Here is a 22124-nt window from a genome sequence, read left to right as displayed (position 1 = left end):
GCCACAACGAGTCGTGAATGTTGGTGGGGAATTAAGCAACTCACTGGGGGAGGAGGCTCCACAAATATCCCAATCCTCAATGACAGAAGAGCCCAGCACATCAGTGCAAAAGATAAGGCTGAAACACTTGCAGCAATCTTCAGCCAGCAGTGCTGATTAGATGATCCATCTCAGTTTCCTACACTGGTCTCCGGCATTACCAGTCAACTGATTTGATTCACTCCACATGAAAAAAGAAATAGTTCGAGGCACTGGATGCTGTAAAGGCTATGGGCCCTGACAACATTCCAGCAATAGAACTGAAGACTTGTGCTCCAGAACTTGCCATTCCCCAGCCAAGCTGTTCCAGTGCAGCTACACCACTGGCGTCTACCCAGCAGCGGAAAATTGCCCTGTTATATTCTGTACACAAAACACAAGACAAATTACTGCCCCATCAGTCTACTTCCAATCATCAGAAATATGCTAGATGTCATCAGCAGTGCTATCAAGCAATACCTGCTCAGTGACGCCCAGTTTAGGGTCTGCCAGGGTCACTCAGCTCCTGACCGCATTACAGCCTTGATTCAAACATGGACAAAAGAGCTAAATTCCAGAGGTGAAATGAGAGTGACAGCCCTTGGCTGCATTCGACTGAGTGTGGTATCAAAGAGCCCGAGCAGAACTGGTTTCAGGAGGCAAACACTCCACCAGTTGGAGTCAAACCTGGCACACAGGAAGATAATTTTGATTGTTGGAGGTCAGTCATGTCAGCTCCCGGGCATCTCTGTTGGGGTCCCTCAGAGTGGTATCCTAGGCCCAACCATCTTTGTTGATAATTGCATAATGTTCAGCACCATTACCGACTTCTCAGATACTGAAGCAGTTCATGCTCAAATGCAACAATATCCAGGCTTGGGCTGACAAGTGGGAAGGAATATTCATGCCACACAAATGCCAGGCAATGACCATCACCAGTAAGAGGCAATCTAGCCACCACCCTTTGATATTTCAATGGTGTTACCATTACTGAATCCCCACCATCAACATCCTGGGTGTTACCATTGACCAGAAATTCAACTATACAGTGGTTACAACAGCAGGTCAGAGGCTAGGAATGCTGCGGCAAGTAATTCACTTCCTGACTCCGCAAAGCCTGTCCACTATCTTCTACAAGGTACAATTCAGAATGGTGATGGAATACTCCCCACTTTCCTGGATGGGTGCAGTTCCAGCAACACCCATGAAGCTTGACACCATCCAAGAATAAGCAGCCTGCTTGATTGGCATCACATCCACAAGCATCCAGTCCCTCCACTGCTGACATTCAGTAGCAGCAGTGTGTAAAATCTACAATATACATGCAGAAATTCACCAGCGATCTTTAGACAGATCCTTCCAAACCCACAACCACTTCCAGTTGGAAGTACAAGGGCAGCAGATACATGGGAACGCCACCTACTAATTCCCTCTAAGCCACTTACCATCCTTCCTTGGAAATAGATATCAATCCCTATTCTATCACTGGGCCAAAATCCTGGAATTCCTTAAGGGCATTGTGGGTCTACCTACAGCAGAAGGACCGCAGCAGTTCAAGAAAGCAGCTCACCATCACCTTCTCACGGGCAACTAAGGATGGGCAATAAATGCTGACCCAGCCACAATCACATCCCACAAGTGAATAAAAAAAAGATGGTTCATATGAAGGACTGTGTCTCATCCAAAGAAGACAATGTGTAGAGAATAACATATAGATGATTGCAGGCTGCTATTCTAACTGTAAACCAACTCTTGAAAGTATGTTTTCATTTGTACAGGCAAGGCATGCAGATGTCATTTTGAGTATGGCTGAATAATTCAGACTGTCCAATACCCTCTGGATGATCAGGACTGGTGTGGTTCTTGGTGATATGATTGACTTTACAAAGCTCCTGTACAATCTTGCTCTCAAAGTTATGCCTTTGATCACTATGAATCCAACACTGGAAATTGAAACCAATGATGTGAGTCACCATAGTCTTACCAGACCATAGGACTGCTCTCTCATTAGAGAGAGATTAAAGGTGGTGATTTAACCTGAAGGCCACTGTATTGCAGGTGAAAGAAGTGGTTGAGAAGGACAGTCTTTCATAGTGATCTCAGCCAATGATGGGGAATGAACCCATGCTGCTGGCATCACACTACTTTGCAAACCAACCGACTGAGCTAAATTGACCCCCAACCGATGATGTATTAATAGGCTGCCTATAGTTGACACCTTTTGGTTATGGGTGGAAACTTGAGCATAGAACAGTACAGCAGGAACAGGCCCTTTGGCCCATCATGTCTGCACCGACGATGATACCATTTGAAACTAATCTCATTTCGTTGCACATAGTCTGTCTCCCTCTATTCCCTGCTTGTTCATGTTGCTGTCTAATTGCCTCATAAACATTGCTATCATATCTGCTTCTACCATCTCCCTGGCAGTGTGTTACAGGCACCTACCACCTTCTCAGTAAAAAAAAAACTTCCCTCACACATGTCCTTTAAACGTTCCCCCTCTCAGCTTAAATGTGGGCCCCCTTGTATTTGATATTTCCACCCTAGGAAAGAGATTCTGACTATCCACCCTATCCATGCTTCTCATAATTTTATATACTTCTATCAGGTTGTTCCATAGCCTCCAATGTTCTAGTGAAAACAATTCAAGTTTGTCCAACTTCTTGCAACTAGTATACTCCAATCCAGACCACATTCTGGTAAATCTCTTTTGCATCATCTCCAAAATGTCCACACCCTTCCCATAATGAGGTGACCGGAGCTGTACACAATACTGACATGTGGCCTAACTAAAGTTTTATTTAGTTACTAACTTTTACACTTAATGTCCCAACTAATAAAGGCAAGCACGCTGTATACCTTCTTTACCACCTTATCCACTTATGTTGGCATTTTCAGGGAGCTATGGATTGTACTCCAAGAACCCCCTGTACATCAATGTTTCTAAAGTTTCTGCCATTTACCATCTACTTTCCTCTTGCATTTGACCTCCCAAAATGCATCACTTCATGCTTGTCTGGATTGAACTATATCTGCCATTTCTCCACCTAACTTTCCGACTCACCTACTTCCTACGGTGGAGATATCTGTGTGTATCAAAACATGTTCCATCCTGTTGCTACTGGAGTCAAGCACTCTAAACACTTTTGTAAGGTTCTCTAAAGGTCTGTTGGCGATCCGGTTTCCCATACACATGTGCATTCATTTTCCTGCTTTGTTGAAAGAACACCTCTCTCAGCTTCAACAGTGGTAATCAATATCAGCAGCAATCCCTGGCCAGTAACACTGCTCTCTGGTCAGGGCAGTTTTCTTTTCCATTACTCATGTCTTGCTTGGTTATGAGCTATTACTGACACTCGACACCTGAGGCTGTGAGGAAGGATGAGTTGCTTCACCTCGCTCTCGTTCTTATGGACCAGTAGATAGAGGACACCAGCCTCTTTCCTGACTCCAGTTTCCGTGCCTGTTTGGACTCCCTCATTAGCTGGTGCTGGGCTGAGTGGATGTTGGGCTTTTCAGTAATAGCGCAGTCTATTGATGCCCACGTCAATCAGCTAAAGCTGTCTGAGGTCCTCTTTTAACATGGATGGCAAAGATGAAATCACACAAGGCTCTAGCTGCCTGGATCTGGTTTGGATCTCACTCAAAAGCATCAATGATACTACATTGAATCTTGGTCTGAATGTCATGGGGGAAGTAGAGTCAGAATGCTGTCTTTGACTACACGGTGACAGCTATAACCCTCTCTGGCTGGCCAGCACTGACTTCCCTTGGCTGTGGTTATTAAGGGCAGTCTCATTTTGAAGTGATCAGCCCTGTCACAATTCCAATACTTCTTTGGAATGTCCCTTAAGTAGGATTGGCTGTAAGGCGTACCGTGAAAATAGGACTGAATCTGTGATTGCTGAGCAGTGATCTGTTCTGCCTGAGGTTTACATCCCCATGCATGCTGACAGTCACATCCTTGATGGTAGCCTCTTTTCTGGTCTTACGAGTCCAATCTGTACCAGTTCCAGATTGATCTGCTGCAGGAAAATAATTGAAGTTGGTCATGCAACTCCATCAGAGGTTCCCAAGGCCAGACTACTTCCAATAGGGGTAGTCCTTCAGCTGCCTGTCCCTGGTTGATTTGGAGTAGGGATCCAGGAGAGTGTTGTAGTTAAACAACTTCATCAGGGCCCAGGATACAGAGACCATGCCCTCCTCTCCAGCTTGCTTAAAACCACAATACCTTTGCTTTAGCTGCATCAGGCTATTGCTCTCCCCGGCAGGCATAATACATAGATCTACTGTGAACTTCTTTGAACATCTGCACCTCCTCTCTAATATTTTCTGATTGACTTTCCACACAGATGTTCTATTATGAATGCTGCCAGCTGAATCACATTGAGGCCCTTGGAGGCCATAACCAGCTCTGAATCCTTAATCCAGTTTTTAATTCCTAGATCATTGAGTGTTTCTGGTTTTTCTCTGAATATATACAGGCTTCCTCCTCAGAGACCAGTAGAATATTTGACGAGTATCACCACTTCCTTCCTCCATGATGGTAAAGGAATGTATGTTGGGGCCTATGTCTGAGTGTGGTCGAAAGGGGTCTTATTTCTTCCAAAGATGCATGAGCTTCAATATTAGTGATGCAGCCTCAACCATCCTTATGGACATTGCCAGTTTTCAGTTGCCCACCATCCACTCCACCTCGGCCAGATTCTTCTCAACCCTGGTCTGCTACGACTTAATGTCAGTGTTCTGGAATCCTGCTACGTCAGAAATGTAACATGAAACCACACAGACAACCCTAAGATCAAGAAACAAAGATTCTTTATTCCACTGGCCTTGGGTCATTAGAAGCATGAAGGAAAATTAAGATTCAACATGGAAAACATACTGTTTACATGGATTAAAGCCCACAGTTTACATCTGATTGAAGAAATCCTTTTGTCTGTCAGATCCTTCTCCCTATCAGACCTCTTTCCTCCTGAAACACCCTTTCCTTCAGAGACAGGCTGTCTGATTGCTTCAGTTACCTTACGTAGCGCCCTGCTTCATTGCTGTCACTTACTATTGAAGGTTCCAAACCAAATATATACAAACCAAGTATACTTCTTTAAAAAGTGCCTGTAGTTTTTTTTTCACATGAGAATGACAATTTTTCTGAAAGTTCTAAAAGATCAAGGCCTCGGTCCTCGTTGTTATGTTAGAATGTCACCTGCTGCAGAAAGTACAGGGGATGGAAGCTGGTCTCACTCGGACTGGCCTTTAGCCATGGAATATCTCTCTGATTGTGTTAGCAAGAACTGACTGGTCTTTGGGATGAGCGCTGTGGAAAAACTGTTGGGTGATTTCACCTTTTCCCAAAACCTGAAAACCATATTCCCATCAAGTTGATGTTTGGGCATTGTTTCAAAACTTCTTTAAAAAGACTTACTCTTTCTTATTTTGATCAAATTTTAAAAATTATAAGCCATAAGTATTAAGTTAGCCTGGAGCAGTGTTTTGTAGAGCAATAAGACGGTGCTAATTTCTGAGTCTTGATCAAAAGGAGCAAAATAGCCTTTAGTAGAGTGATATGCTCTTCTTGTCAGATGTGAGAGTTTCAGGAGAGTTTAAGTGTTACTGAGGATTATATCTGCAATAAGTATCATTGGTTGCAAATCCTGCCAAATTGAATGGATTGTTTGGAGTGACAGTTAGAGGCAATGAGGAATTTACAAGAGTAAGGAGGTGTGATGGATGACAGTTATAGGAAGGGAGAAAAGCCATGGATACAGTCAGGAAGATGGCTTAACTCCAAGAAAGGTAGGAGAGGTAAGCGGGTAGTACAGGAGTCTTCAGTGGCTATCCCCGTTTCAAACAAGTATGCTATTTTGGAAAATGTAGGTGGTGCTGGACTTTCAGGGGAATGTAGCATGAACAGCCAAGTTTCTGGTATCAAGACAGGCTCTAATGTAATGAGGGGTACATCGGTTCCAGTTGAGTTAGGGGACTCGAGTCCAAGGTACTGACAGATGTTTCTGTGGCCAGCAGTGAAAAATCAAAATAGTGTGTTGTCTTTCTGATGCCAGGATAAAGGATGTCTCGGAGAGGGTGTAGAACGTTCTCAAGGGGGAGAGGGACCAGCAGGAGGTCATTGTACACATTGGAACCAATGACATAGGAAGGGAAAAGGATGAGATTCAGAAGGGAGAATATATAAAGTTAGACAGGAATTTAAAAAGGAGGTCCTCAAAGGTAGTAATATCTGGATTACTCACACTGCGACGAGCTAGTGAGGGTAAGAATAGGAGAATAGAGCAGATGAATGCATGGCTGAAGAGCTGGTGTATGGGAAAAGGATGCACATTTTTGGATCATTGGAATCTCTTTTGGGGTAGAAGTCACCTGTACATGAAGGACAGATCGCACCTGAATTGGTAGGGGACTAATATACTGGCAGGGAGATTTGCTAGAACTGCTTGGGAGGATTTAAACTAGTAAGGTGGTGGTGGGCGGTGGGGGTGGGGGGAGGTGTGGTGTGGGGGGTGGGGAGCGATGGGATCCAGGGAGATACTGAATAAAGAGATCAATCTGAGACTGGTAGAGTTGAGAAAAGAAGCGAGTCAAACAGTCAGGGCAGGCAGGAACAAAGCCGAGAACAATGTAGGACTGATAAATTCAACTGCATTTATTTTAATGCAAGAGGCCTAACTCAGATGAACTCAGGGCATGGTTAGGAACACGGGACTTGGATAACATAGCAATTACAGAAACGTGGCTCAGAGATGGACAGGACTGGCAGCTTAATATTCCAGGATACAAATGCTACAGGAAGGACAGAAAGGGAGGAAAGAGAGAAGGGGGAGTGGCGTTTTTGATAAGGGATAGGATTACAGCTGTACTTAGGGAGGATATTCCTGGGAATACATCCAGGGAAGTTACTTGGGTGGAACTGAGAAGTAAGAAAGGATGATCACCTTGTTGGGATTGTATTATAGACCCCCTAATAGTCAGAGGGAAATTGACAAACAAATTTGGAAGGAGATTTCATTTATTTGTAAGAATAATAGGGTGGTTATGATAGGCGATTTTAACTTTCCAAACATTGACTGGGACTGCCATAATGTTAAGGGTTTAGATGGAGACGAATTTGGTAAGTGTGTACAAGAAAATGTTATGATTCAGTATATGGATTAACTTACTAGAGAAGGTGCAAAAGATGACCTACTCTTGGGAAATAAGGCAGGGGAGGTGACTGAGGTGTCAATGGGGGAACACTTTGGGGCCAGAGACCATAATTCTATTAGTTTTAAAATAGTGATGGGAAAGGATCAACTAGATCTAACAGTTGAATTTCGAAATTGGAGAAAGGCTAATTTTGATGGTATTAGGCAAGAACTTTCAAAAGTTGATTTGGGTGCAGATGTTCACAGGTAAAGGGATGGCTGGAAAATGGGAAACCTTCAGAAATGAGATAATGAGAATCCAGAGACAGTATATTCCTGTTAGGGTGAAAGGAAAGGCTGGTAGGTATAGCGAATGCTGGATGACGAAAGAAATTAAGGGTTTGGTTAAGAAAAAAAAGGAAGCATATGTAAGGATAGATCGAGTGATTCCTTAGAAGAGTATAAAGGCAGTAGGAGTATACTTAAGAGGGAAATCAGGAGGGCAAAAAGGGGACATGAGATAGCTTTGGCAAATAGAGTTAAGGAGTATCCAAAGGGTTTTTAAAAATATATTAAGGACAAAAGGGTAACTAGGGAGAGACTGGGCCCCTCAAAGATCAGCAAGGCGGCCTTTGTGTGGAGCCGCAGGAAATGGGGGAGATACTAAATGAATATTTTGGGTCAGTGTTTACTGTGGAGAAGAACATGGAAGATATAGAATATGAGGAAATAGATGGTGCCATCTTGAAAAATGTCCATATTACAGAGGAGGAAGTACGAGATGTCTTGAAATGCATAATAATGGATAAATCCCCAGGATTTGAGCAGGTGTACCTGAGAATTCTGTGGAAAGTTAGGGAAGTAATTGCTAGGCCTCTTGCTGAGATATTTGCATCATCAATAGTCACAGGTGAGGTGCCAGAAGACTGGAGATTGGCTAACATGGTTGCATTATTTAAGAAAGATGGTCAGGACAAGCCAGGGAACTTTAGACTGGTAAGCCTGACGTTGGTAGTGGGCAAGTTATTGGAGGGAATCCTGAGGGACAGGATGTACATGTATTTAGAAAAGCAAGGACTGATTAGGGATTGTCAACTTGGCTTTGTGCATGGGAAATCATGTCTCACAGACTTGATTGAGTTTTTTTCAAAAAGTAACAAGAGGATTGATAAGGGCAGAGTGGTGGACATGATCTCTGGACTTCAGTAAGGTGTTTGACAAGGTTCCCCATGGGAGACTGGTTAGCAAGGTTAGATCTCATGGAATACAGGGGGAACTAGCCATTTGGATACAGAACTGGCTTGAAGGCAGAAGACAGAGGGTGGTGGTGGAGGGTTGTTTTTCAGACTGAAGGCCTGTGACCAGTGGAGTGCCACAAGGATCGGTGCTGGGTCCTCTATGTTTTGGCATTTACATAAATGATTTGAATGCGAGCATAAGAGGTACAGTTAGTAAGTTTACAAATGACACCAAAATTGGAGCAAAGAAGGTTACCTCAGATTACAACAGGATCTTGATCAGATGGGCCAATGGGCTGAGAAGTGGCAGATGGAGTTTAATTTAGATAAATGCAAGGTGCTGCATTTTGGGAAATATATTCCATCTACTACAAAGGTAAACATTTTTGTTCATCACTTTTCAATTAAAGATTTCTAGTGTTCTAAACCATCTCTAAGCAGCCATTACAGGTTTTCAATTAACACTTTGGAGTTCACCTTATGGTTAATTTAAATTTGAAATGCTGTGTATCTGCTTGTGAGGGTATTTATGCCATAATGGTAATGCCTCTGGAGGTAATCCAGTGATCTCATCTAATGCTCTGGGAGCTGGTGAAATTTAAATTCCTATTGTAATGCTGCAATTAAAACTACTTTTGGTGATTATGACCATGAAACTATCATGGATTGTTGTAAAAATCCATCGGGTTCATAAATGGCCTTTAGGGAATTAAATTTGCCATCCTTACCTGGTCTGGTCTACATGTGACTCCAGACTCACAGCAATGTGGTTGATTCTTAACTGCCCTCTGAACTGGTTGAGCAAGCTACTCCATTAAAGGACAGTTGGGAATGGGCAACAAATGCTGGCCTTGCATTTCAGAAGTTCTATTTGTGTTGGATAGCCAGTTAACAAACTATTTTGTGTATTTAAGGAAGGAAAGTAGTTTTGAACATAAAGAGGACAATGAGTTAGAATGAGAGCTCTGTAGAGAAAGGCGTAAAGAGACAGTGATGCTGACCAGTGACAGCATGAGAAATAGAAAGACATAGATGAATGGTTGCAAGGAACATGATCTTTTTACTTTTGGTCAAAGGGAACTAACAAGTCTTGAGGAATATGCATTAAATATTTGGATTTTTAAAGATTTTGACCAAGTGTCGTAGAACATGAGTTCTGAGAGATTAGGGGACTGTTCATCAGTTCATGTGTTCTTCTAAGGGAGAGGTTTGTTATTAAAGGTAATGGTTTTGCATGTAACCTTTAAGTAGTGCCAAGGTTGATGATCAGACCATTGTTTATTATATTAATGATCGATATGAACAATCTTGTGAAGGTATTTGGGAAACTCTGCAGGATTATAGATGACAGAAATATTTACCCTAGTTTTAAAACATTTAATAAGGGAAAAAGTATATTACAGTTAGATCTGGATGTAATAATCTATCTGGCAAATCATATTTAATGCTGGTAACTGTACTGTAGGCATAGTGCTAAATATCTGTGTGCCATGAGAATTCCAAATTAAAATCTGTTGAACAAGGGAGTGACTGAGGTGTAATAATGTATGAGACTGTAAAGGATCACAAATCATTCTATAAGGGTCAGTTAGCTTGGTTGGCTTGTAATACAGAGCAATGGTAACAGTATAGTTTCAATTCCAGCACTGGCTGAAGTTACTGTGAAGGACTTTCCTGTCACCAGATGCATGGTGACCCTCAGGTTAAACCACCATCAGTTATCTCTCTCTAATGAGAAAGCAGCCTTCTGGTCTGGTGCAGCAGTGGCATCCTTACTTTGCTGCAAATAGATCTGCAGAGCAAATAAGTACATCTGCACTAATCACTGGAATAATCCTGCTTTTGTTTTGAAATGTTTATCGTGATCTTTAAAAAACCTTTATCTGGAATAGTGTTCAAATTTGTAGTCACTGGCAGGTGATAGCAAGATTCTGGAAGAGATTTGGAGAATGGTTTTTAATTCAAAGATATTGAGGAGCACTAGAAGGATGGAGTGTAGGATGTTTTTAGTCTAAAGAAGTCAAGCTTCAGGAAGATTTGATTTGAAGAATTTAGAATAATGAAGGAATAAAAATGTGGTTGGACTATTTGACTAGGTAGGTTTAGGGAAAACCAGAAACTGCATTTAAGTTACTGAAACTTGAAATCAGAAGAGATGGCAAGAGGTTTTGTTTCTTACAGAGTGTTGATGACTTTTGGAATGGGTTGCTGGCCCAATGCTGAATGCAGATTTGTTTCAAGAATTCAGAAGATAGATGGTCAAGTTCTTTCCTGTGGCAGAAAGCTGTGGACAAAAGAGATTGAGGAGGCAGGGTGATAGGCCTTCTGGTCATGGTGGCCTCCTGAAATCCATTTGGATAAGCAGAAGGTTGGAGAAGAACTTCCCAGAACATTTTTCCATCAGCACCTGCTCTGAATTTGTTTTCAAATAAAAGCAAAATACTGTGGATGCTGCAAGTCTGAAACAAAAACACAAAATGAAGAGTCATACTGGACTTGGAATGTTAACTCCATTTCTCTCTCCGTAGAAGCGACCAGGCCTGCTGCGTTTCCCCGGCATTCTGTGTTTGTTCCTACATTTCTTTTCTCTCCCTGATGTTACCTGGTTGCTGGTAAATAGGGAACATTGCAGCTCATGATGTTTCATTGCAAAATGACCATTTGGGAATGGCCCAGATAATTTATTTTTCTGTCCATCCTTATTGTATGTTCGTTGTAGTGTACACCAGTTTCACTGACATTCAGTTGTAGGTGATCTTCAACTTGATTTTCTTGAATATCCTTTGTTTGAAAATGATATGAAATGCTGACAGCTTGGGCTGCTTCATTATAAAAATTGAGATTATTTGAAAACCAAGGAGATCTGTATTATTTGCTCCATAATCACTTGTTTCCCTTAGCACTTATAAATGTGTTCTGTCTTTTGAACAGCAAATGCCAAAAAGCATAAATACAGAAGAAGGTCTCCCAGAAGATGTGCTGAGGATGATCGCTCAAGCAGACATAAGAAGTATTGATGATCTGGAAGACCTCCTGGGTATTGAGGCCAAAGGTCAGTGTTCTGCAGAAGTGTGACACCAGAGTGGTTCCAGAGCTTGGGTTACAACAGTCAGGAAAGCCTGGTTAGGCTGGGGCTGTGTCTTTTCTGCAAACGAGAAGGCTGATAGAGGCTTTTAGAATTATGAAGCGATGGTGTTTCCACTTATGGGACAGTCCAAAACTAAAGGTAATACCTCTAAAATAGTTACTGATAAATCCAATAAGAAATTCAAGCTCAAGTTCTTCACTGAGCTGAAAGAGATTGTGGGACTTGCCACCACATTGAATGGTTGAGCTGAACAACAGACATTAAAGGGAAAGTATGATAAGTACAAAAGGAAGAAAGGAATGATGTGCTGGAAGAGTGAGATTAAGGCAGGAGAGAGGTTTTGTGTCCTCCCAGAAGAAGAAAAAAACTATAAAACTTTCAAGTGATGCAAACTGGTCTGACTTGTCTTGTTCATCTAAGATCTGCGCTCCAGTTTGACCACTATAAGATATAGGAGCAAATGTAGGCCATTCAACCCATCAAGTCTGCTGTCATTTAGTGAGATCATGGCTGATCTGATAGTCCTCAACTCCACTTTTCTTCCCTTTCCCCATAACTCTTGATACCCTTATTGATTAAAAATCTATCTCACACTTGAATATACCCAATCTCAACAGCCCTGTGCGGTAAAGAATTCCAGAGATTCACAACTCTTTGAGAAAATAAACTTTTCCTCATCTTTGTCTTAAATGTGTGACCCTTTATTCTGAGATTATCCGCTCTGGTCTTAGACGCTCCAACATGGGGAAACCAGTATGTTAATTTCCAAATATTACTTTATCTTAAAAGCTTTTCCGTCTGGGTGTCAAACCTGTTATAATGTAATCTACCTGAGAGCATAGTTTTAACATTACATTTACAAGAGTGGAGTTTTAGTCGTAGAATAGAAGAGAAATACCATCCTGCACTTGTAGGATGAACCTTCCTTCCATTCACTCATGGGATGAGAGTGTTGCTGGCCAGCCAGCATTTATTGTCGATCTCTAGTTTCCCTTCCTCTGCGACTCCCTCATCAGGTTCATGCTCCCCACCAACCCACCTTCCCCTCTCAGCACCTTGCCCTGCCACTGCAGGAATTACAAAACCTGTGCCCACACCTCCCCTCTCACCTCTGTCAAAGGCCCCAAAGGAGCCTTTCACATCCATTTGCACAAGTCATTTAGTGTATCCGTTGCTCCCAATGCAGTCTCCTCTACATTGGGGAGACAGGATGTCTACTCGCTTTAGAGAACATCTCCGGGATACCTGCACCAACAACCCCACCGCCCTGTGGCCGAGCATTTCAAATCACCCTCCCACTCTGCTGAGGACATGCAGGTCCTGGGCCTCCTCCATTGTCACTCCCTCACCACTCAACACCTGGAGGAAGAATGCCTCATGTTCTGCCTCGGGACCCTCCAACCCCACAGCATCAATGCAGATCTGTTCCACCCTCCTCTCCTATCACCATCACCCCCACCTCCATTTACCTTGTGCACTCTCAGCTACCTTCCCTCCAACTCCAACCCCCTCTCATTTATCTCTCCACCCCTTCGGCTTACAATCCTATTCTTGATGAAGGGTTATTGCCTGAAACATCGATTCACCTGCTCCTTGGATGCTGATTGACCTGTTGTGCTTTTCCAGTACCACACTTTCGACTCTAATCTCCAACATCTGCTGTCCTCACTTTCACCTTGAGAAGGAGGTGGTGAGCTACCTTCTTGAGCTGCTGTCATTCATGTGTTCTAGATAGACCCATAATGCCCTTCGGGAGGGAATTCTAGTAGTTTGACCTAGCGACAGGGAAGGAATGGCGATATACTTTCAAGTCAAGATGGTGAGTGACTTGAAGGGGAATTTGCAGGTGGTAGTGTTTCTATGTATCTGCTGCTCTTGTCCATCTGGATGGAAGTGGTTGTGGGTTTAGAAGATACTGTCTAAGCATCTTTGGTGAATTTCTGCTCTCCATCTTTTAGATAACACATATTGCTATCACTGAACATCAGTGTTGGAGGGAGTGGATGCTTGTGGATGAGGAGCAAACCTCATCAGGTGGGCTGCTTTGTCCTAGATGCTGTCAAACTTCCTGAGTGCTGTTAGAGTCATCCAGGCATCTGGGGATTATTGCATCACACTCATGCCTTCTGTCTTATAGATGATGGATAAACTTTGGGGAGTCAGGAGATGAGTTTCTTCCTGCAGGATTCCTAACGTCTGACCTGCTCTTGTAGCTACTGTATTTATATAATGAGTCCAGCTGTGTGTCCAGTCAATGATAACCCTCAGGATGCTGTTAGTGCAGGATTCAATGACTTAAACACCATTGAATGCCAAGAGCTGCTGGTTAGGTTGTCTCTTAATGGTGATGAACATAGCTTGCCATTTGTGTGGTGCTAATGTTACTTGTCATTTATTAGCCCAAGCCTGGATATTGTCCAGATGTTGTTGCATTTGAACATTATAAACTTCTATTGGATCACCCTCAACCCAATCTATCCAACCTATCTTCAAAAGCTAAAATCCCCTATACCAGGCACTATCCTGGTAAACCTTTTTTGTACCCTCTCCAAACTATCCACATCCTTCTGGTAGTGTGGTGACCATAACTGTACACAATATTACAAGTGTGGCCTAACTAAAGTTCTATAAAGCCGCAGAATAGTTTGCCTATCCTTATACGCAATGCCCTTTCCAATGAAGACAAGCATGCCATAGGTATTTTTTACTGCCTTATCTACCTACGCGCTCAGATTCCTCTGCACATCAATACTCCTCAAGGTTCTGCCATGTATTATTTCCACACATACTTGACCTTCCAAAATATATCACCTCACATTTGTCCAGATTAAACTCCATCTGCCATTTTTCTGCCCCACCCCCAACTGATCTATAACCTGCTGTATCCTCTGATAATCTTCCTCGCTATCTGCAACTCCACTAATCTTTCTATTGTCTAAAAACTTACTAATTAGACCAGCTATGTTTTCCTTTAAATCATTTATGTTGACCATGAACCTCAGAGTTCCCAGCTCTGATCCCAATGGAACACGAGTATTCGCAGCCCTCCATTCCGAAAAGCATCCTTCCACCGCTACCTTCTGTCTGCTGTGACTAAGCTAGTTCTGTATCCATTTCACCAGCTCACATCTGATACCATGTGACTTTACCTTTTTGTACCAGTCTGCCATGAGGGATCTTGTCAAAGGCTTTACTGAAATCCATCAACCAGATTAAGTTGGTGAGGCACGACTTCACCACACAAAACCAGGCGGTCTGTTGCTAATAAGTCTATTTGCTTCTAAATGTCCCTGAGAATCTTTTCCAATAATTTCTCTACCGCTGATATGAGGCTTAAAGGCAGGTAATTTCCAGGATAGTCCCTGTTACCCTTCTTAAACAATGGGACAACGTTGGCTATTCTCCAGTCCTCTGAGACCCTATCTGTGGCCAAAGAGGATATTAAAATGTCTGTCGATGCTCCAGCAATTTGTTTTCTTGCATATCTCAATATTCTGGAATAGATCCCATCAGGACTAGGGGACATATCTACGTTAGTACATTTTAAGACACACAACACCTCTTCCTTTTTAATACCAACTTGGCTTAGAAATTTGACAGTCTCTTCCCTGAGATATCCTACACTAATTCCTTCTCTTTGGTGAATACCTACACACAGTATTTGTTTATGACCTCACCTACCTCTTCTGGCTCCACATATAGATTCCCTTCTTTGTCCTTGAGTGGGCCAACTCTTTCCCTGACTACCTTCTTGTTTATATATATTAGATTACATTACAGTGTGGAAACAGGCCCTTCGGCCCAACAAGTCCACACCGACCTGCCGAAGCGCAACCCACCCATACTCCTACATTTACCCCTTACCTAACACTACGGGCAATTTAGCATGGCCAATTCACCTGACCTGCACATCTTTGGTCTGTGGGAGGAAACCGGAGCACCCGAAGGAAACCCACGCAGACACGGGGAGAACGTGTAAACTTCACACAGTCAGTCACCTGAGGCGGGAATTTAACCTGGGTCTCAGGCGCTGTGAGGCAGCAGTGCTAACCACTGTGGCACCTTTATATAAATAAAAAGCCTTAGGATTCTGCTGTTTGCTAACAACTTTTCATGACCCCTTTTAGCCCTACCCATACTGTGTTAAAGTTCTTTCCTACTGAGATACTTAAAAGGCTTTGTCAGTTCCCATTCTCCTAGACCTTACATATGCTTCCTTTTCCTTTTTGACTAAAGTCATAACATTCCTGGTTATCCTAGGTTCACATAACTTGCCATACCTATCCTTCATTCTCACAGGAGCGTGCCACTTCTGAACTTTTACCAACTGCCATTTGAAACACCCCCACATGTCCAATGTGGATTTATCCTCAAACAACTGCCTCCAATCAACGTTCTCCAGTTCCTGCCTAATATTGTTGTAGTTTTCCTTCCCTCAGTTTAATACCTTCACCCAAGTACAGCTGTTATCCCTATTCATGAATGTCTTAAAATTCATGGTATTATGTTTACTACTCCCACAATGCTCCCTCACTGAAAAAGCACTCAGCTGGCCACATTCATTTCTCAAAACCAGGTCCAGTATGTAACCCCTTCCCACTTTGGATGCATATGTATCTGTCAACCTTCTGTACAACATTATGTTTGACACAAACACAGCACCTTGTACAACAGCCCTATGATCTTTTTCATTAGCTATTTATGGTCTCCTCATGGGCTCAGAAGTGGCAGATGGTGTTTAATTCAGATAAATGTGAGGTGCTGCATTTTGGGAAAGCAAATCTTAGCAGGACTTATACACTTAATGGTAAGGTCCTAGGGAGTGTTGCTGAACAAAGAGACCTTGGAGTGCAGGTTCATAGCTCCTTGAAAGTGGAGTCATAGGTAGATAGGATAGTGAAGAAGGTGTTTGGTATGCTTTCTTTTATTGGTCAGAGCATTGAGTACAGGAGTTGGGAGGTCATGTTGCGGCTGTACAGGACATTCGTTAGGCCACTGTTGGAATATTGCATGCAATTCTGGTCTCCTCCCTATCAGAAGGATGTTGTGAAACTTGAAAGAGTTCAGAAAAGATTTATAAGGATGTTGCCAGGGTTGGAGGATTTGAGTTATAGGGAGAGGCTGAACAGGCTGGGGCTGTTTTCCCTGGAGCATCAGAGGCTGAGGGGTGACCTTATAGAGGTTTACAAAATGATGAGGAGCATGGATAGGGTAAATAGGCAAAGACTTTTTCCTGGGGTCAGGGAGCCCAGAACTAGAGGGCATAGGTTTAGGGTGAGAGGGGAAAGATATAAAAGAGACCTAAGGAGCAACTTTTTCACACAGAGGGTTGTATGGGTATGGAATGAGCTGCCAGAGGCAGTGGTGGAGGCTGGTACAATTGCAACATTTAAGAGGCATCTGGATGGGTATATGAATAGGAAGGGTTTGGAGGGATATGGACTGGATGCTGGCAGGTGGGACTAGATTGGGTTGGGATATCTGGTCAGCATGGACGGGTTGGACCGAAGGGTCTGTTTTCATGCTGTACATCTCTATGACTCTATGACTCATAGACTACCTTGAGGAATGATGAACATCCTAGACACTCACTCGCACATCATGGTGAGTAGTGCAAAAACTGCTGAGACTCTCATTCATTACTGTCTTCTGGGATGAGCATGATCACTGGAAAATGGGAAGCTATGTTCAATAGTTGGGGTTTGGCAGTCATTCAGTACAGCTCAGCCTCCCTAAACATCTGTAATGGATGAATAGCCCTTTCAAACTGATATTTGAGTCAGAGATATTTGAGAAGCACAGCCCCATGTAATCTTGTGTAACCTCATTCTGGTTCTCAGCCAGGAAACTGGACAGGAAGTTATTGATGCAAAGGAAACAAATTAATTTACAATTTCTGCCAAATAAACATAGAACATAGAACAGTACAGGCCCTTTGGTCCTGGATGTTGTGCTAGTCTTTTATCCTACTCTTAGGTCAGTCTAACCTATATCCCCTTCATTGTACTAACTTCCATGTGCCTAATCAAGATCCACTTAAATGTCCCTAATGTATTTGATTCTACTACCACTGCTGGCAGTGCATACCACGCACCCACCACACTCTGAGTAAATAACTTATGTCTGACATCTCCCCTAAACCTTAAAATTATGCCCCCTCATGATAGACATTTCTGCCATGCAAAAAAGTCTCTGGCTATCCACTCTATCTATGCCTGTCAACACCTTGTACACCTCTATTAAGTCACCTCTCATCCTTCTTCGCTCCAATAAGAAAATCCCTCACTCACTCAGCCTGTCTTCCTAAGACATGCCCTCAGTCCAGGCAGCATCCTGGTAGATCTCCTCTGCACCCTCTCTAAAGCTTCCACATCTTTCTTATAATGAGATGACCAGAACTGAAGACAGTATGCCAAGTGTGGTCTAACCAAGACTCTATAGGGCTGCAGCATAACCTTGCAGCTCCTAAACGGAATCCCCTTGCTAACAAAAGCCAACACACCATTCGCCCCTATCAACCTGGGTGGACACTTTATGGGATCTATGGACATGGTCCCCAATATCTCTCTGTTCCTCCACACTGCCAAGAATCGTGCCTGTAACCCTGTATTCTGCATTCATGTTTGACCTTCTAAGGTGAATGACTTCACATTTTTCCAAGGTTGAACTCCATCTGCCACTTCTCAGCCCAGCTCTCCATCCTGATAATGTCTTGTTGTAGCCTACAACAGCCCTCCACACTATCTACAATTCCACTAACCTTTGTGTCATCGACAAACTTACTAACCCACCCTTCCACTTCCTCATCCAAGTCATTTATAAAAATCACAAAGAGCAGAGGTCCTAGAACTGATCCATGCAGAACACCACTGGTCACCGAGCTCCAGGCTGAATACTTTCTATCTACCACCACTCTCTATTTTCTATGGACCAGCCAATTCTGTATCCAGACAGACAGGTTTCCCTATATCCCATGCCTCCTTACCTTCTGAATGAGCCTACCATGTTGAATCTTATCAAACACCTTGCTAAAATCCATGTACACCACATCCACTGCTCTACCTTCATCAATGTGTTTTGTCACATCCTCAAAAAATTTAATAAGGTTTGAGAGGCATAACCTGCCCCTCACAAAGCCATTGAGATAGCGGGGACCGCAGATGCTGGAGATCAGAGCTGAAAAGTGTGGCACTGAAAAAGCACTGCAGGTCAGGCAGCATCCGAGGAGCAGGAGAGTCAACATTTTAAGCCCTTGAAGGGCTTATGCCTGAAACGTCGACTCTCCAGCTCCTCACAAAGCCATGCTGACTATCTCTAATCAAACTATGGTTTTCCAAGTAATCATAAATCCTGTCTCTCAAAATCTTCTCCAATACTTTGCCCACCACTGACATTAGACTGACTGGTCTGTAATTCCCAGGATTATCCCTATTCCTATATTTGGCATCCTCCAATCGTATGGTACTACTTCTGTGGATAGGTTAATGTTTTAAATTTATCCACCAAGTGTTTTCTTGAGGGCAGGAATGTTTCTGCCCCATAAATGCCTCCATAGTCCTGAGTGTCCACGTTTGTTAATAAAAAAACAATCAGCCTCCAATATAGCTGCAATCAGATTCTCTTGTCCTCTCAGCCATATCTCACTTCTGGCCGGGTTTCCTGGATAGCAGGTACAAACCTACAGGAATTGTTACCTGTGGTCCCAAACAAGCTGAACATTGAAGGAGTGAAATCCCTTTGTGTCTGAGAATCTGGCTGAATGATGCCATTGAGTTCTGAGCACCACAAGCATGCAGCCGATGACCCCTTGTAGTTGAGGGAACCCAACAGCTCTAATAGCTTTCTGGGTCTGTGGTGAGCTGGACAAACTATATTATTTCCTGTAAAAGGTGGTGAACTTATAAATGCAGTTGTGGGCTGTCACACATGTCCTCTGTGAAGGTTTCAAAAAAGCTGATGGCCAGAAAGTTCATTTCTGCTGTGATCTTCAGTGCCACAGGCATAGTGCTTCTCTTTCAAGCTACATGGTTGCAGGTCTGTTTGCAGGAGGTGACAGATATGTGTGATAGCCTCCCTAGACTGGCAAAGTTACCTCCAACTCTGCCTTTCACTCATACACAGGTAACTGTAACACTATCTCTCGGTATGGTGTTCATACTTTGCTTTGCCATCTCTTCCTGTGCTGCTCCTTCATCCACAGCTGCAGCTTTCAGAGCATCTCTGGCGCTGTTGTTGTTTATGCTTTCTTTTCCTCTTCCTCCTCCTTCCTAAGCTTAGTAACACTAATAGTTAGGAATCTGGCACAAAAGTACTAAACTGTGAAGAAATATCAGGAATGAGAGGTATGGTTCCTATGTGACATCATGACATGTTCGCTAGACCTTTTTGGCCATTACCAGGCTGATTATGTTTTGCAACAACAACTACTGTGCAGCCAGTGGTGAGCTGCATTCTCCATGACCCATGAATGGCTTTTCCTTTCCTAATGCTGCCATATGCTAGATGGCATTTAAGGATGCACAGCTTGCCATGCATATGACAATTAGCTCAATCTGGTGAGTCTTGTTGATTTTCTTCATTTCCTACAACACAACCTGACAACCTTAGAAACTACAACCTCCATAATGATTTCCTTAACCTCCATCGATATAGACAAGGCTGTGAATGCTCCTGCACAGTCTACTGTGGAATAACCTTTCCAGCACCATCACTGCTGGGCTGGTGATTGTTGGGTGCCTTACGTATGAACTAGGAAAAGGAAAAGGCCACTTGTCTCCTTCAGCCCTCTCCTTTCTCCATTCAATATCCATGCTGATCTGATTACTCGTAACTTCCATCTACCTGATAATATTTTAGCCTCTTGCTTTACAAACATCTATTCACCTATGCCTACAAAAATTCCAAGCATCTGCTTCCAAGACCTTTTCAGGAAGCAAGTGAGTTCTAAAGCCTCATGATCATCAGTGAGAAAGAAATTCTCTTTATCTCTTCATCCTGATGAGCCCTAGTTCTAGATTCTCCCTTATGTGGAAACATTATTTCCATATCTACATTGTCGAGATCCCTCTGGATCTTATATTACTCACTCAAATCATCTCTAAATCTTTTAAGCTCCAGTGGATTCAAGCTTGGCCTGTCCTCATAAGACAACCCATTTATTCCAGGCACTAGTCTAGATATTTCACAAATTTGCCACACCAATGCCCTACCCACCCCTTTTCGTGACCACTATCTACCTTAAGTATAACAGAGCTGCGGTCGCCATATTGGTCTGTACAGCCACCTGCAGATTCACCCTGAGAGTGGAAGAGAGTCATCTTTGTCTGTGAGGGACTGCCAGTGATGATGAGTCTAGAAAACCTTCTCTTAATTGCTTACACTACATTTACATCTGCAAGGTCATAAAACAAAGTAGAAACAGGTCAATCAGCCAATTGAATCTACTCTGCCTTTGAATTAGATTGGATTTCCTACAGTGTGGAAACAGGCCATTTGGCCCAACAAGTCCATACCAACCCTCTGAAGAGTAACCTAGCCCCCTATATGTACCCAACACTATAAGCAACTTAGCATGACCAATTCACCTGACCTGCACATCTTTGGATTGTGGGAGGAAACCGGACCACCCAGAGGAATCCCACACAGACACAAAGAGAATGTGCAAACTCCACCCAGACAGTCACCTGAGGTCGCAATTGAACCCGGGTCCCTGGTGCTGTGAGGCAGCAGTGCTAACCACTGAGCCACCATGTCACCCAAATTAGATTATGGCTGATCTGATAACCCACAATTCAGCTTTCCTGCCTTTTCACCATAACCCTTGATTCCATTCCTGATTAATTTGAGTTTTTTGGAGAGTTTTTTGCTAATAGACCTAATGAGTTTTCTCACTCTATCTTACTAAACCTGTCTCATTAATTGTATACCATGCCTCAATGGCATCTTTCACGTCGTTTTTCTGCCTTATCTTACCACATGCCATTTCCAAAACAACTATGGATTTACCCAGGACATCTTAGACAGGGTAGTTCAGCATCCTGATCTGCAGGCAGGGTCCTGGATATTCTGCTGGACTTCTTAAATAAGGAGCTCAACTCTGTGCACAGTACTCCAGATGTGGTCTCACCAATGACCTGTATAACTGAAGCATGACTTCCCACTCTTGTATTTAATTCTGCTTACAACAACAATAATATTCCAGTAGTTTTCCTAATTACCTTCTGTATCTGGGTGCTAATCCTCTTGCCTTTCTTGCCAAAGGTTAATTAGTGGCGGGACATGGTTGGGATGTTGGTGTTTGGAGATGAAAGTGCTTGTTCACTTTTATTCTGCCTTGTGTTTCCCTTCACCTAAGGCCTTAACTGGGTGCTGATGTAGGGAATTTTTTCAGTTTCTGTTTCGATTCCTTGAGTTGGCTGCATTTGCACTGTGCAAGAACATAAGCAAACAGATGTGGCCCCTCCCATTTATACTGAACCTTCTTGAGAGGCCTTGTTTTTAATACCAACTTACCAATTAACGCTGGTAGTAAATATCTGTTTCGAGTCATTCATCCTCTACCCACCCCCACTAGAACATTCTTTTCCTGCCATGATTGTAGAGGGCTTCTCCACTCCCTCTGGTATCCCCTCTGACCTT

At 43.0% G+C, this 22124-nt stretch overlaps 1 protein-coding gene across 3 annotated transcripts in view; it reads left to right on the top strand.

The window, feature by feature from the left end:
* The window catches only part of LOC140464232 (platelet-derived growth factor subunit A-like), a 90695-nt gene that overhangs the window by 18679 nt on the left and 49892 nt on the right, over nucleotides 1–22124 (top strand). For all 3 annotated transcript variants that reach the window (XM_072559076.1, XM_072559074.1, XM_072559075.1), the window contains exon 2: nucleotides 11330–11450. In XM_072559076.1, coding sequence (XP_072415177.1) covers nucleotides 11330–11450 — 121 coding nt within the window. The remainder of the gene's footprint in view (nucleotides 1–11329; nucleotides 11451–22124) is intronic.

The sequence above is a fragment of the Chiloscyllium punctatum genome, chromosome 39, assembly GCF_047496795.1.
Source record: "Chiloscyllium punctatum isolate Juve2018m chromosome 39, sChiPun1.3, whole genome shotgun sequence".
NCBI classification, from domain to species: domain Eukaryota; kingdom Metazoa; phylum Chordata; class Chondrichthyes; order Orectolobiformes; family Hemiscylliidae; genus Chiloscyllium; species Chiloscyllium punctatum.
The sequence above is the reverse complement of the archived record's forward strand: the minus strand, read 5'-3'. Positions and strand labels throughout refer to the sequence as shown.